The 15,715-nt window shown below is 34.6% G+C and overlaps 1 protein-coding gene across 1 annotated transcript in view; it reads right to left on the bottom strand.

The window, feature by feature from the left end:
- Window positions 1-1,492: 1,492 nt before the first annotated feature.
- LOC111433042 (protein MOR1-like) overlaps window positions 1,493-15,715 on the bottom strand; it is a 22,201-nt gene continuing 7,978 nt past the window's right edge. Inside the window, exons 18-54 of the mRNA XM_023069936.1 lie at window positions 15,304-15,409; window positions 14,779-14,891; window positions 14,600-14,687; window positions 13,800-13,900; window positions 13,502-13,609; window positions 13,279-13,384; window positions 13,109-13,188; window positions 12,858-13,004; window positions 12,655-12,730; window positions 12,448-12,572; window positions 12,248-12,358; window positions 12,020-12,169; window positions 11,853-11,927; window positions 11,687-11,768; window positions 11,493-11,608; window positions 11,286-11,387; window positions 11,122-11,196; window positions 10,908-11,003; window positions 10,725-10,826; window positions 10,527-10,628; window positions 10,122-10,304; window positions 9,934-10,045; window positions 9,400-9,476; window positions 9,138-9,217; window positions 8,165-8,227; window positions 7,598-7,727; window positions 6,822-6,944; window positions 6,654-6,731; window positions 6,298-6,456; window positions 6,052-6,210; window positions 3,851-3,948; window positions 3,568-3,724; window positions 3,367-3,483; window positions 3,122-3,217; window positions 2,758-2,829; window positions 2,230-2,503; window positions 1,493-2,139 (exon numbers count right to left, since the gene is read on the bottom strand). Of these exons, the coding sequence (XP_022925704.1) occupies window positions 1,868-2,139; window positions 2,230-2,503; window positions 2,758-2,829; window positions 3,122-3,217; window positions 3,367-3,483; window positions 3,568-3,724; window positions 3,851-3,948; window positions 6,052-6,210; window positions 6,298-6,456; window positions 6,654-6,731; window positions 6,822-6,944; window positions 7,598-7,727; window positions 8,165-8,227; window positions 9,138-9,217; window positions 9,400-9,476; window positions 9,934-10,045; window positions 10,122-10,304; window positions 10,527-10,628; window positions 10,725-10,826; window positions 10,908-11,003; window positions 11,122-11,196; window positions 11,286-11,387; window positions 11,493-11,608; window positions 11,687-11,768; window positions 11,853-11,927; window positions 12,020-12,169; window positions 12,248-12,358; window positions 12,448-12,572; window positions 12,655-12,730; window positions 12,858-13,004; window positions 13,109-13,188; window positions 13,279-13,384; window positions 13,502-13,609; window positions 13,800-13,900; window positions 14,600-14,687; window positions 14,779-14,891; window positions 15,304-15,409 (4,311 nt within the window). The 3' untranslated portion in view covers window positions 1,493-1,867. The remainder of the gene's footprint in view (window positions 2,140-2,229; window positions 2,504-2,757; window positions 2,830-3,121; window positions 3,218-3,366; window positions 3,484-3,567; window positions 3,725-3,850; window positions 3,949-6,051; window positions 6,211-6,297; window positions 6,457-6,653; window positions 6,732-6,821; window positions 6,945-7,597; window positions 7,728-8,164; window positions 8,228-9,137; window positions 9,218-9,399; window positions 9,477-9,933; window positions 10,046-10,121; window positions 10,305-10,526; window positions 10,629-10,724; window positions 10,827-10,907; window positions 11,004-11,121; window positions 11,197-11,285; window positions 11,388-11,492; window positions 11,609-11,686; window positions 11,769-11,852; window positions 11,928-12,019; window positions 12,170-12,247; window positions 12,359-12,447; window positions 12,573-12,654; window positions 12,731-12,857; window positions 13,005-13,108; window positions 13,189-13,278; window positions 13,385-13,501; window positions 13,610-13,799; window positions 13,901-14,599; window positions 14,688-14,778; window positions 14,892-15,303; window positions 15,410-15,715) is intronic.

Here is a 15,715-nt window from a genome sequence, read left to right as displayed (position 1 = left end):
GAAAGAGTGTGATTTTTAGAGAGAGAGAGAGAGAGAGAGAGAGAGAGAGAGAGAGAGAGAGGAGAGCTTGGAGTTTTGTGTAATTTTACATAATATCCCATTGGCAAAATTGGGTATTAACCTTTTCTTTCTTGTATTGTATTGGAAGTGTGATAATTAATTATGTTCCTAATCACTACACGACAAGGACATGGGTCCTCCTCACCTCGACCCACTAAGAAAACACCCATATTTGTAATACACCATAGCATTATTTAATGAAATGTTATTAATTGCTTCTCCTACCTATCCTTTAAAAATATTCTTTTAATACAAAGTTTTTGCGCTAATAAATCACATCGGATTCAACCAATAAAATACCAACCTTATCATCACAAACTTAAATAAGTAAGGAAAGTCCAAACCAAACTTTAGAAAGTCTAAACCTAACTAAGAAAGCACATTCTTCCCAGCATGATTAGAGGAACAAACAAACATTAAAAAGGTAATTCCGTGTAAGCTACAAAATTATTCCCGAGTAAACCCCAAATCTTCACAAAGATAGAGACTCAATAATTAGGGACAGTATTTAGGGTTGAATTAGATGAAGTGGGAATAAAGACGTTCTATTGTTTTTTTTTTTTTTGTGTGGACAGATTCAAATGTCGACAATTTGATGTATCATTATTGTTTTTTTTTTGTTGGGTTAAAGAAATGGGTTTGAACTGATTCTCAAGAAGGGGGGCGGCGGGGACTGCAGCTGTTGAACAGATATTGTACATTCAATTAATACACGAATAAAAGCAGTGGGGAAGGTTCGTGAAGTTAAGACCCCCAAATTAAGAATAGTGGTTGAGACGAGTTTGCTTTGGCCCTCACTCACCGACAAGACAACTTTTTATATTTTTTTTAGAGAATATTTGGTCGCCTTTTTGCACTGCTATTTGACTTCAAATCATTCACACTCATTTCCCTTCACGTTTCTTTAATTAAATTTAAGTCTAAAGTTTCAACTCCATCCACATCCAAATTCTCCACTTATTCTTTTCATATGATCGGTTCGTTCTTGCATTGAAGAACTTTTTCATACTAAATTCAAAATGTGTTCTTAAAAAAAAAAAAAACAAAAAACAAAAAACAAACCGAGTTCAGCAGTCCTATTTGAATAACTATCCATAAAGGTTAAACAGTTCAAATCCTAAGAAGACCTTGATTCGGTCTTTTATATAGATGGGTACCTGCGACAACACTATTGCATGGATGATGGGTTTTCTTTTTCTTAGTATCTTACACTTATAGGAGGCTAACCTAGAAAGAAGAAAAAATGATGGACAGATTTGTAAATAATACAAATAAAACTCATCTAGATTTCATTCATTCTGGCAAATGAACCTACATTACACTGATAAAGCTTGTACCACTAAACTGTTACTCACCTAAATCAATGATATTTAGTTTAGCACAAAGGGATTGTTAAATTGAGGAAGTGCTCATAAAGAATGACCAATGATCAGACGCTGGAAGTAAATATTTTCATTTACCGTTCAAAGCGCTGTGAGGAATACCGCTTACGGGGTAATTTGAAGGGCACAAAAGAATAATAATATTGTAAGTGATTCCAAATATATATGCAATGGAAGTGACTGCCATTGGTTTAATAGCAATTCTTTAAAACACAAATACAAATGCTGGCGACTTTTAACCACCCGCCTTCCTGAAATATCAATAAACTTGCTCTCTTAAAAAATAAGCACCAGCAACCAATAAAAAGATGCACTAATCTCTATTACCGGCATCCACATTTTTCTTTTTTGCTCTTCTATCGTACACGATAATGGCTTGTATTCAGACTTCGATATCTTGGTAGCTCTCAAATCTTATGTCTGTTTCACAGAGGTTCAATAGACCCACTTTTAAGTCTTTCCATCCTGGCTTGAAGTCCAGATAGTGCCTTCTCGTCCATGGGAAGGACCCCACTTTTAGCAGAATTTTCGACACCGACGTCCTCGGACACTTGAGGCATTTGAGCAATCATTCCTTGGTGCAAATTGTCGTTTACAGACATTAACGGCTTGATTTCCGATTCATGGTTTCCAGCAGCCGCAGCTAATTGCATGCTTTTCATCCTCTCTCTTATTGCATCAAGTGTCCCACTCGTTACTGAGCTTTCCAGGAATTTTTTTCACTATCAGATCCCATAAGAAAACATAAGAAAAGAGGAGCACGACTCAAAAAACAGTAACATTTTACCTCCACTTATGTATTTGTCATTCCTTTGGTCTCCAAGTGAGTAATCAGGCGTGGGACCTCTTGATGTAATTATCCGATTGTCTTCAGTATATGATGGTGGCAAAGTAAAGTTAGCCGGTTCAGGTTTCACATTCAGCGATTTTGCTTCAGTTAAAGGATTGGTATGTACAGGAGACATGGGTGCAAAGTCGGGCGAAGAAGTCAAGGAAGCTGGAGGAGGGGTTGACAATGGCAAACTTGAAGGCGTTCTTCCAGCTGCTGCATTCCTCTCCATCTGCAATGAAATTATATTATATAAAAGTAGTTTTGCTGCAATAATGAGGAACAGTCAACCGATTTGTATTTGATAGACACGGAGATGCAATAATTTTTTCATGCCATACACAATAAGCACAAAGTCAATAACACATTGTCCACAACTAAAACTGGAGAAAAATGTAAAACATAGCTTCAACTCCTCAAACATTCTGTTAACTTGATAATTCCAATATCTCAGTAGTTATTCACGGCAAGGACAAATAAACAAACCTGGGCCAAACCATCTCTAATGTATGTGCGAAATGCCTCGCTTGCATTTTGAAGCTGAGAAAATATATCAACCTGAGAAAAGCAAGGGATGATGCTAAGACACCAAGAAAACAACAGAGGCTTCTCAGTTCTATATTTTAGAAAGACAAAGCAAGTTATCGTCATCCTTTCATAAATACAAAGCCCAACCCAAAATTTGAAGTTCTGGGCCACTCGCTTGTAACTGGGAGTCTGATTAACGTTCTTCTCTAGTTGCGTAATAGAGCCTTTATTCTAGTATTTCATCTGAATGAAAATCTTACCTCTCTCTGTTCACACACACACCCACTATTAACAATACTTATGTAAGAAGATAGTCCATTACCTTTGGGTAAAGTTGAGTTATTCTATATAGCTCATATAATCCAATGGTGCATGTCTGCTTGTCCCCAATTTTCTTGAATATAGCAGCAAGTTCTTGCTGCAGTAAAATGCAGAAAATCAGAATATGGTTTATCTAAGACGCAAGTTAGAAAGGCAAAAGAAAATAAATGCAACAATGTAAACATAACTGACGATAACTTCAAAGACAAATAAGAAAGTATAAATTGTATGCAAGGAATCGATAACCTTCAATTGTGCATCAGCAGACTGTGTGCCAGAAGATGAATTATTTGCTGTTGAGTCACCCCAATGAGTCTGGCCAACAGGCCCAGTTGAGGTCAACATTCTGGCTGCGGCTAAAGTCTGCTTGGATGTAGAGACATCAAAAGTTATCATAGTTTCTCAGTAACATAATAATAATAGAATTGACCATATAAATTGTTCTACCTCAAGATTAAGATCAATATAGGCAAGAATAATTGGCTGAGGTTTCATATCAATAGGAACCATAGAGAGATGACCCTTTATTGCAGCCCCACGAAGCTTTACAAGTTCATGTAGAACAGTTTTAACCATTCGAAGGGGTTTATCATCAGCTCCAGCTCTTTAATGAGGAAGAAGAAGAGCCACATAAATAAAATAATATAAACCAAAGGTAAGATCTTTGTAATTATTTGTTCAAGTTATGTATGTTACACAAACAAACCATATGCCAAAATACAATAGATACCTTCTCCTAATTTCTTCCATCCCCAGATTTTGTAAATATAAATGGATGCTTTGCAGGATGCGATCAAGATCAACATCATATATAGTGCTTTGAAGGACCTGTGTCACCAGTAAGCCAATTCCTAAATATCTCTCTCGACCACCAAAGAGAACAGCCAGAATTTATCTGATGGTATGTACATACATACACACATACATACATATACATAAACACAACGCAATAGAGAAACACCATTTCCATAATACTGAAGTCCTGTTTCTTGAATTTTTTCATTTTTCTTTTCTTTAAAAAAGAGTAGTGTAAATGTCAAGGCAATTTTCTTTCAAGAAGTATGCCAGCCAGCAATAAGTAATTCTGAAGAACTTCCCATACTTCAGTGTGCACTTTACCATGTATACAAGGGAAATTAAGAAGTATCACTCCAATATTCACAAGTCCCATTTTCAAGATTGTTATTCTTTCTTGATAGAACACATACATTCATTAAGAGAGAGCATAGGTATAGCTGAGGAAAAAGGTTGCAACAAGAACCTCAAGAAGAGTGAGTAATAATTTTGTCTAGAAAAATGTCACCCGGGACCTCCTTGAATCTACCAGTCCTGAACATTGTCTATGAAGATGTCCATGGGATGAAAAGTTACAACTTGCAATTGGGAACAAGATTTCCATGTATGACCATGGAGTGAAACATCGTCTGATAACGTCAATATATCACTTTCACACCTCCAACAACGATACAAAGGAATTTTTTTTTTTGTCCTTCCCATAGCGCTGATATCAGCAAGTTATCAGCAATATCGATGAAATATCAACGACATCACCAATATATTGGTGAACTAGAGTTTGAATTTCATACATTTTTCAAAATAATATTCCATTTTGAATCTGACTAAAAAACTTTGGCAGCTTGGGGAATGTTGTACTGTTAATTGGGGACATGAGTTCGAATCCTCAGCATGATAAACTTCGGTATTTTTCTCCTTTTTCTTATGCACTACCCTCTCCATCTCCTTTCCTTTTTTTTTTTTTTTCTTATCAATTATCGTACGCTTTTCTTTTCTTTTATATTTAATTTATATTTAGTTTAATTTCTGTTGCATTCTTTTCTTTTTTATGTTTTCAAATTCCCAGCTTGGTAAATGAGAGGGTTCCATTTCCTCTTCTTTCTTAGTCTCTCTACCCTCTAGCTCACTTTTCCTTTTTTTTTTTTTTTCTTATCAATTATCGTACGCTTTTCTTTTCTTTTATATTTAATTTATATTTAGTTTAATTTCTGTTGCATTCTTTTCTTTTTTATGTTTTCAAATTCCCAGCTTGGTAAATGAGAGGGTTCCATTTCCTCTTCTTTCTTAGTCTCTCTACCCTCTAGCTCACTTTTCCTTTTTTTTTTTTTTTCTTATCAATTATCGTACGCTTTTCTTTTCTTTTATATTTAATTTATATTTAGTTTAATTTCTGTTGCATTCTTTTCTTTTTTATGTTTTCAAATTCCCAGCTTGGTAAATGAGAGGGTTCCATTTCCTCTTCTTTCTTAGTCTCTCTACCCTCTAGCTCACTTTTCCTTTTTTTTTTTTTTTCTTATCAATTATCGTACGCTTTTCTTTTCTTTTATATTTAATTTATATTTAGTTTAATTTCTGTTGCATTCTTTTCTTTTTTATGTTTTCAAATTCCCAGCTTGGTAAATGAGAGGGTTCCATTTCCTCTTCTTTCTTAGTCTCTCTACCCTCTAGCTCACTTTTCCTTTTTTTTTTTTTTTCTTATCAATTATCGTACGCTTTTCTTTTCTTTTATATTTAATTTATATTTAGTTTAATTTCTGTTGCATTCTTTTCTTTTTTATGTTTTCAAATTCCCAGCTTGGTAAATGAGAGGGTTCCATTTCCTCTTCTTTCTTAGTCTCTCTACCCTCTAGCTCACTTTTCCTTTTTTTTTTTTTTTTTTTTTTTTTTTTTTTTTTTTTTAATTATGTTCATGTTTTTCTTTTCTATTTCATTTTATTATATAATTTATATTACATTTTTATTTTTTTGTTGCATTTTTTAGTACAATATTTTGAGTGGTATCATTTAGTTTGATAATTTGTGTTTCATATTTATCATATAAAATGTACATTTTTAAAAATAATTTGTAAGTTAATGATAGCGCAAAAAAGTATACAAAATGGAGTAATTAAATTAATGGGAGTAATGCAGACCTACCTTTGTAAGTTTAATAAGACATTTTACAACCAAATCAGAGAACTTCTGATTTCTGGAAGTAAATGACTCTTTGGACCCGGTTGAAGGCCATCTTGAGGGTTCCAATGGACGTAACAGATTAATTAGTACCACAAATGAAGAAGTACGATCTGCATTGTCCTGTACGAAAAAACATACAGCTTTAACTAGTTAAAAACAATTTCCTAAAATTCCTACAAAAAAGAAGCATCTTGAGAAAATAATGACCAGAATCTTAAGCATCAAAACATTTAGAGCTTTCAAAAGTTGGCTGCCATCATCCATATGCGGGACTCGTTCGTCCAAAAGCCACAAAAGAAGTTCAGTAATAAGATTGTCCAGAGTATTCTCCTTGACAGCATAAGCAAGTCTTTTGTTTTGAAAAGTCTGCAGAAAAAAATAACTTTTCAATAAACAAGAAAGGTTTCATCTTACAAAGCTCGTAGAAAAGAAATAGATTGGACATTTCATATAAAACAATTCTTTCAGCAGACTTAGTGCATGTTTTCAGTTGCTACAACTCCTGTGTAGAATTCACAAAAGCATACTTCTTAGAACCCCAATGAAAATTGACTGGTAAGCACCTGCATAAGGGTATTGAGTACATATTTACAGGACCTTGAAGAAGCTCCAGTCAAACTGTAGTCAAAAGTCTTGGCAACCTATGCACAGAACAGGAAAAAGAGGCAAGCAATTCACAAAATGAGCAAAGAAAATCCAAATATGGAAGGCTGAAAATGCTCTGTTCGTACTTTTGTTGCCAAGCATAAAACAAGCCTATCAGCATCCTTCGCTAGCTCGTCCATTGAACTGCCTTCTGGATCACTGGAGGCTTGAGCCAACTCATGACATACAACTTTCATTCCTTCCACAGACTGCAAAAGGTGTCCAATATTTATTACATTTCAAAAGACAAATCCCATAAGTAAACTATTTAAACACAAGATAACCACAATCGAGTGTCAATTATTTAAATGTAAAGGAAGCGGAAGCTAGGTGCCTAATACTATTCATCTGCAAAGGTAATCAATGGTGGAAAAGCCGATAAGTGAAGTATACGTAATATTATACACTCATGCATATGCGAATCATATGAACTGAAGAGAATATATAGATTGTTTGGCATGAAGGAAAAATATACAAAACCTCTATGGAAGCCTGATTTTGGCTCTAGTGTAACTATTCAAATTCAAATGGAAAAAAAGGAATCCTTCAATGACTTTGAACCTTGGGAATGTTTAACAGTATTTGCCTAACTTTGGTCTACGATGTTTGAGTGTGGTTTTATAGCTTTAGTATTTACAAGTATATTTCAATGTGAAACCTAATCTCTAGTGTAATACGTCATTAAAAATTAAGATTTCTTCAGTTGCATTTCCATGGACCTTTAGTGTTTACAAGTATATTTCAATGTGAAACCTAATCCTGCTGTAGGGCGTCAATAAATCAAGAGTATCTATTTGTACATAAAAAGGCAAATGCAACTCCTAGGAGTAAAAATTCATCAGGAAAAAAAAAAGTCTTTCACCTGTTCAGGTGAGCCAAAAGAAATAATGTCCATTGCTTCATTCCAGTCTGTGGGACCACTAGCCGTTGTAAGTGGTTGAGGCACCGATTGCCTCTCCATATGAAGCTCAGAACCATAATTTTTCCTGGAGCTAAACACAATAAAACCAATAACTCTTAAGAAATTTGAGTCCAATAAAATAAAAAGTTATGTAACACAAATATGGTACAATGAAAAACTAGAGAAATAAAGACTTGTTTCTAGACATCACTTAAAGAAATAGGCATCCCATCCAAAAAGCAAAGAACATAGCACTTAGCACTTTTTTTTAATAAGAAACGAAGCTATTCATTGATGAAATACAAAGAGACTATTGCTCAAACACAAGGGAGAGAAAGAAAGAAACCAAAGAAAACTAGTGGCAAAACAAAGCAAACCAGTGGTTCAAAAGAACTCTGAAAAAACAGGGCATAGCATTCATGGCATCGAGACACATAATTCAGCCTGAAGACAATTATCTTTGACAAGGCATACATTTTGCATTTATGATGCGGAAAATTGTCTCAAAGATTAAAAAGTTCCAAATACCTTGTTGAAATTGTTCCAGACATGGATCGAGAAACTTCCCCACTTTGCTCAGCTACATCAGATCTAGAAAGAAATTACAAAACTAAGATTAAGAAGTTAAGGGACTAAAAAACCATACTTCAATGAATATTGTGATGAAGAATAGCCCCAGAACTGGAAAATTCAATATAAGTGCCATACAATATGGTTAAGTCCATCTATTATGCATGCATTTTTCCCTTAAAAAACATTCATCCATCCATTTCACTGACATGGTGAAATTAAACAAAAGAGGTGGAACTTTCTTATGAGACTAGAAAAAGGACCTTCAATTGGCCAAAAGGTAAGATAACTCTAAAAAATGGAAGATAATGAACGTAAGATGAATTCTTTCCACCAAGTGAGAGCCAAAAAAGGATATCCAACTTCTTTCAACCCTCCTTAAGAAGAAATTATTTAGAACCTTCAATGAGTATAATCACAGTGTTTCAATTATAATTCCAAATCTTTATTTATGCATCTGGCAGGGTCCATATCTTCATATTTAAGCAGAGTTTTGTCCATTTAAAAGGTTTTGCTACAGGAACACCAAGGACCTCCGAAGTTCTTAGAAAGTTGTAAACTTGCAAACCAATCTTGATTCAATCTTACTTTTTTACTACGACAGTTAAAAACCAGTGAATGGCTTCATTTGTCGTGTAAGCTAACATCTACAATAAAGAGCACCCTCTTAAGTCCCATTAAAATCTAGTGTTTCCTGTGTGGTCTGCCGGTAGCAGCAGGAAACAAACTCAAGTAAACTCCATACATCACTTTCAACTATTCCACTCTAGGAGCATAAACATATTCCCTACGAGACTGTCACAAAGTAGGTCTACAGTCATTTCAGAAAACATACTCACTCCAGTAGGCTTCACGATCATCACGTCATGTCACAATATTAAACCGCTTGAAAAAATAAAATACAAATGATTTGTTGTAATCGGGTTCATACTCATATTCTCTAAGAGGCCGTCTCATAGCAGCTCTAGCTTCACCAGGCTTCCCTTCCTTCTTTTTCTCCATTTCTCTTATCTGAACAAGAACATGAAAATGGGAAAATAGTAGAAGCTAGACCATGAAATTTATAGTTCCAGACATAGTTAGCGCATCTATACATTCATGTATCGATGATATTGTAGCTATCCTATTATTCAATGCATGTAAGTTGTTTGCAAGCATGCATGAACATTTATACAAGTAAAATATAAACAGACCTTCCACTTAAATCTATCGTCCAACATGCTTTTCTGAGCATCTGTCAGTTTTCCCACATATCTCCATACCTCCTCACCTACAAAGAAGAACAAACATTCAGCACAGCCATACGGAACATTGTCACAACAAGATAGGGAAAAAGCTGGAAAAAAAAAATCATCTATTCAAACATAAACAAAAGAAAAGGAAGCCAAATTAACATTGGTCTCTCGCTATCTCCACCAAGAAAAATGATGAAGCTAACAAGACGATGCTATACAATATTACAAACTGAAATATATAATATTAAATAATTGAAGGAAAAAACATACATAAAGCATATTTATATTTTCTTATCAAAGGATATGATCTGAAATTCTGTAAACACACACACACACAACAACAACAACAAACTATTTGGTCAGAACACAAGTATAAAACTAAGAGGACATTGGTGGTTCTAGAAAACATTTGATGAAGGTTAAAGAAAACAGATCTAAAAGGGTTTTCATTATCATTGGATCCCTCCTGATGGGGCAGACATCAAAACTAACCAAGAATCTTGTATCCAGTAGCGAGTGTATTTAGAGCAGCTTTCCTAATTTCACCATCACGTTCTGCTGTTAAGCTTGCAACAAGTTGCAGCGATCTCAACTGCCCACTAATCTAAAAAAGGAGGAAACACAAGCATTTAGTTGAAACCAAAAATTTCATATATGCAAAAACTTATAAACGTTTTTACCTCAGATCCATAATTATCAATTAAGAATCCAACAAGGTCAGCACATTCAATCCGAGTGCGATTGTTTTTAGAACGTAAACCCTCTAGTATGTAAGGAAACATTTTTGTTGCAGAGTAGGTCTGTATGATTTGTTTTGTCAGCTCCCGCATCTTTTCCTTCACTTTCTCAATATTGTGACCCAACTGCAGCATAGTGGACGTAAGTGTCTTTTGCAGATACAAAACAAATTAGAATAAACAACAACAATGCATGAAACAATTGGGCATCTCAACATTAGCTAAACAACACAAAGTTTCATACAATAAAAAGTTTGTTCCTCATAAAAAAAAACAAAGAAAAAAAAACACACATATACACACACACAATCAACTACTTGAAAGAAAATCCAGAGCACAATAAAGCACCTTCTCTATCAAGAATGGAAGGAAGATAGCCGCTTCAGACTCATTTATACAGTAACCTTCCTCCTTCAAGGTCTCGAAAAGTTCAGGAAGAAACTCTAACACCTGATCATTTCTACCTAATTAGAAATCCCAGATGGAAAATAATGTGTGCAAAAAAGTGGAAAGGAAACATGTGTTTAGGGAAAGTCTAAGGTATACCTTTAATAGACATGTTGTATTTGATTTACAAAATTGCAGAGCAAACCATCTCAATAGAATATCTAAAACCTCAATAATATCCTTTCCAATTGACGCAAGTGCCTGGAGAATCAAAAAAGTTTGTAAATATGACATTTTGGAATGTGGCATCAATATAAAAGACAGCATTCCCAAGCAAAACACCTTTTGCAGCATCTCTAGACCATCAACTTGCTTCTTAAAATCAGTGCTTAACAGCCTTCTCTGCAAATCCTCCCTGAAATACTTCATCATATCATTCTGCATGGAAACAACAATTCAGAAATTTAAAAATGTATCTATGTGAACATTCGGAAATTAGACCACAAAATAAAGTTCATTCAACAAGTACAGATACACAGCACACTTATTTACAAACCTCAAGGTCTTGAATCTGCTCTATGCGTGGTTCTTCAAACTTAAACTTGCGAACTATTATTCTCTCTCTTTCCTCCTACAAATGAACAAGTCAATCAAATGAAAAACTTAAGCAAATTGGTTTACAAGATCATGTAGAAGGATGTTGACCAGAAGAGGAGGCACCTTATTTGAGTCTTTGACATTTAACAAAGCCTGTGATTGAACTGCCAAGTCATGCGCAGATATTAAGGATTCGGTCCTATTTCCCTTTGAAATGGCGCCTCTCTGTAAAAATAGATGGGCGAATTGAGGGCGGAAAGAGAGAATTAATAGGGTAGCTAAATTAGTTCAATATTAAAAATGCTACTGATTCTAGCAAGATAAACATACAGATGATATAGCTTTATTTCCATGCTTAGCAACACCATTTGAAGTGGCCTTTCCAACCTTTACAGCAGTTTTGGATGTCAAGCTTGAGGTAATTTGTTTAGCTGACTCGAAGGATTCTACGAGAAGTGAGTTGAATAAATTTAATTCCGAAGTAAAACAGAAATAAATGTAACCTAAAAGAGCTAGCAACATACCTTGAAATGCACCATAGGGTTTTAATCGTTCAAGAACAAGGGGCAAAGCTGGCCCACTAATATCTTTAAGAACTTTTTCAACCTAAAGATAAGGAAGACAGAAGATTAAAGAAATACTCAGAACTCAATAGAATAGTAAATGCGGAATAATTTTCATGATGCATACTGCTTCCTGTCGCCCAGCTTTTAAAATTTCAGTAATGCATGCCTCTGCTGCTTTTCGAACATCAGAGGATTTGTCCTACATTAAATTTTATTCTAATAAGGAATTACAGAAGGACAAGTAAAATATATGCACAAAAATTCCAACCAAATTGTCAGCAATATAGATACCGTCAAAGCAGAGCAAGCTGGTTTAAGCAATTGTATGGAATCAGAAGAATCATTGATTCCAGAAAGCTTCCTCGACAGCCATTCCAAGAGGTCCTTCCGCCCTTCTGCACTGACCTTATTATCCACTAGAGCTAATGTCATGTAAGGAATCTGAAGAAAGGACAAACATCTACTGTCATATAGAGTTAGATATTGATTGCAACTTTACCTTAGAGGATGAAGACATACCATTTTATCAAAATGGACAGCAGCTAGCCAGGCATCTAAAGTAGTCAAAGTGGCTTCCCTCATATGCTTCTTGTTGTCACCAAGACATTTCAAGACATCTGACAGCACTCCCTGTGAACAAGATAAAGCCATAAGGACTAAGTTCAACTTCCTAAAGAGTAAAAGACTAAGAAGAAATTATCTAAGGATTCACAACAAACCTTGCCTGACTTTTCAACAGATGGCCCCATAGCAGATGCAACATTACCGATGGTTGCCAAAGTTGCCATGACCAAATTTTTATTGCTATCATACAAGCGCCCTCTTAAAGCTCCAAGTAAGTCAGCTGGAAAATATTTACAAATGAATAATCAACAAACAAAAATAATCAAAATGGAAAAGGGGGGGGGAATGTCCCAGTAGGTTACATGTTCCAGTAGGTTGAATGCGTTTATTAGCTTCTTCCAACATTTTATTCACAGCTTCAATAGACTCCAAGCGGACCTGAAATGTGAGAAACGCGTATTAAGCAATAAGCAGTTAAATAAATAATTTCTAGTAAAGTCAACTATTAAACAGAAAACACTAAACAAACGCAGTGGACTACAAGTTTTAAAACTAATAGTAGAACCTTCCAGTCAGGACTTTCAAAATTCTTCAGCAGTGTAGGTGTAATCTTCCCACTGATATCTTCGCGTGGCAGGCCATCCATCCCACTAACAGATGATGATGTTAGTTCTTCTGCCCTAACTGTTCTTTTTGTAGCAGCAGCAGCACCCTAAAATATAATAGAGAAATGAACTCTAAAAAACACAGAGAATCCAATACAAAAATAAATTAGGGTTTTTATTCAGTGTATGTATGATCTAGGGCCTAACATACCTCGAATGGATTTTTTTCAAATTCAGTGTCAATTGCAGTAAGCAGTGCAGGTTTCACATCCGAAAGAAAACCTTTAAGATCTGCAAAAATTGAAAGAAGGTTAGAGGTGGAATTATAATATCAATGGTTCAAGATACAGTCCAAGAAACAGAAAGGAAGGATACAGTCACCTGGTCCAACAAATTTATGCACGCAACCCAAAAGCTTAATAGTAACATTCCTTGTAGCAGCGGCACTAGACTGAAGACCAGTTTCTTTACAGAAATCAATTAAATCCTGTGAGATTTATTTTCATCCATTAGTACATAGATCATACAACAATGAAACCATAAAATATTCAGAAAGAATAACCAAAAGGCTTCCAATTTTCAAATACAAAGAAAAACCAAGTACCTTGAGTTTTAATAGAGATATACCAAAGTCTTCCACAGCAGAAACCATCCACAACAGTCCCTCACTAAGGACCTTCGGATTTTTGTGCTCTTTCATGATTTTAAAGAGCTAGAAGTTTGAAGGAATAGAATTTAATATATAGAAGAAAAAAACAAATTTATAGAGACGGTAATTACTTGAAAATTCTGTCTAATCTACTTTAAGCACAAACAATAATAAACATGCAGATAAAGGTACAAAAGTGAAAATGGATTTTGCCATAATAGAAATGCCGGTTATATAATCCATAGAACCATACTCTTTCAAAAATAAATCCTGGACCAACTGCTTCTGAAAAAGTGGTAAGGCACTTCATCGCTTGAGCACGAGTTTTAATATCTGCTACACGTTCACTTATACCTATCAAGTACATAATATAAAGGTATTCATATTTCCACTGGTTACCAATGTAAAATAAAATTTCATAAAAAAATTTAAAAAAATGTAGAAAGAAAGGGAAATGATGCTGAGTGGAACGTCCCTATTCTCTTACAGCTAGAATTTTTAGCTTATTTACAAAAGAAACTGAGATTTTCTTGATTTTGAAATTTTTTGTTTCAGTTGTGATAACTGTTTCAAGCTCCAGGGTCTTTGATGAAACGGCTAAAGATAGAATTGAGCAGCTTTTGTTTGGTCAAAGATTCTTTGAGTCAAGACTAAAAAAGATTTTGCTTGGGAAATTTGGCTGGAAAGAGACTGAATTTTCGATGGAAAGGGAACAAAATTGGAAATCTTGGAGCTGGCTTAGTTTCATAGCTTTTCACTGTAATTCTTCTCAAAAACTTTTTCTAATTATACTACTTTTATTATCAACTCTAATTGGCGGGCATTTCAGCAAGTTTCTGTTAGTTAATGGTCATGACCTGTGGATATACATTTGGTTATACTTGAAATCGGTAGTGGATTTATTTGCTAATATAGTTTATTTTGAGATTTTCTTTGCTCGAGAATAATCAATTTTAACTATTAGGCTGGATCAGGGAAAATGAGTTTCCTTAAAAAAACTTATACTATCTAGATTAATCAAGTGTAACTATTGCAAAGGTCCAAGGTACCCACCTGAAAGGCAAAGTACAATACACTTTTTTGGAAATTTTTTGGCAGTGGAGGCTATATAAGTAATGACTTCGATAACCTGTTGCTGGACCTGCATCATTCAGCTTGAGCGCATAACTAAATAATAACCCACCAAAGCATATAAATAAGAGAAATGTAAAGTAGCAGTATTAGAATAAAACCTGAACATTTTTCTCACTCCAACCAGGGATAATGCAAAGTAAACGAACAAGTATCTCAACTGATGGGTTAAGATCTTCCAAACCTTCCACTTGTTGCTTCAATGAAGATATTGCTGAAACATAAGTTATAATTTTTAAGAGTCAATGCAATAACAAATTAGTCCGCCGCACATCCACAAAAGGGAACCAACCCTGAGAAGTAGAGCTAGATATATTATGCTGAATTAACCAATATGCAGTCCCACATTGGCCAACTTTTGTTCTTTAAATGAATATTACTAGGTTTTCTTCCATTTGAGCATCAATCTTAAAACATAACTGTTGTTAGCTAGACAACTAAAGTTGGTTAGTATCTAGGATTGAAATGGACAGAAAAGTGAAAAACGGTTATTTATTTAGCAGGTACATTCCAGAAACAAATTGGCTTTTTAACATCATTAGCAGTAAAAGTGCTATAGGAGTTTGAGAACATAAGAGTAACTACTAAGACAATAGGTAATAACAACAGTTTATTAATATGAGAACCTTCAAGTCGTTCTTTCCACACAGTGCTCTTCAATTGAGAAACTGTATCTGCTTCAACAAGAGAACCTAATTTGCTCTCCACCTCCTCGAGACTCATCTCAGCCGGCTACAAATGTTTAGTGAAAACAGCAAAATTAGTCAATACATAAAAAAGCAGCCAACCATAAACAAAGATATTTCTTGTAAGAAGCAAATCAATAAAACCTTCCTTTGATCTTCAGAAAACTAGCACAAATAGAAAATTAGAATTCCACCCAAAATTCAGTATGAGAATAAAAGAAGCTAGCATATACGCCCGGAATAAACATAACAATCTACTCTCATCGCAAGCAGATTCAATGTCTTAACTTAATACAAAAAAAAAAAAAAAAAAAAAAAAAAAAAAAAAAAAAAAAAAAAAAAAAAAAAAAAA

The sequence above is a fragment of the Cucurbita moschata genome, unplaced genomic scaffold (genome assembly GCF_002738365.1).
Source record: "Cucurbita moschata cultivar Rifu unplaced genomic scaffold, Cmos_1.0 Cmo_Scf00041, whole genome shotgun sequence".
NCBI lineage: Eukaryota > Viridiplantae > Streptophyta > Magnoliopsida > Cucurbitales > Cucurbitaceae > Cucurbita > Cucurbita moschata.
Note: the sequence above shows the minus strand (reverse complement) of the source record. Positions and strands in the feature narration are given on the sequence as shown.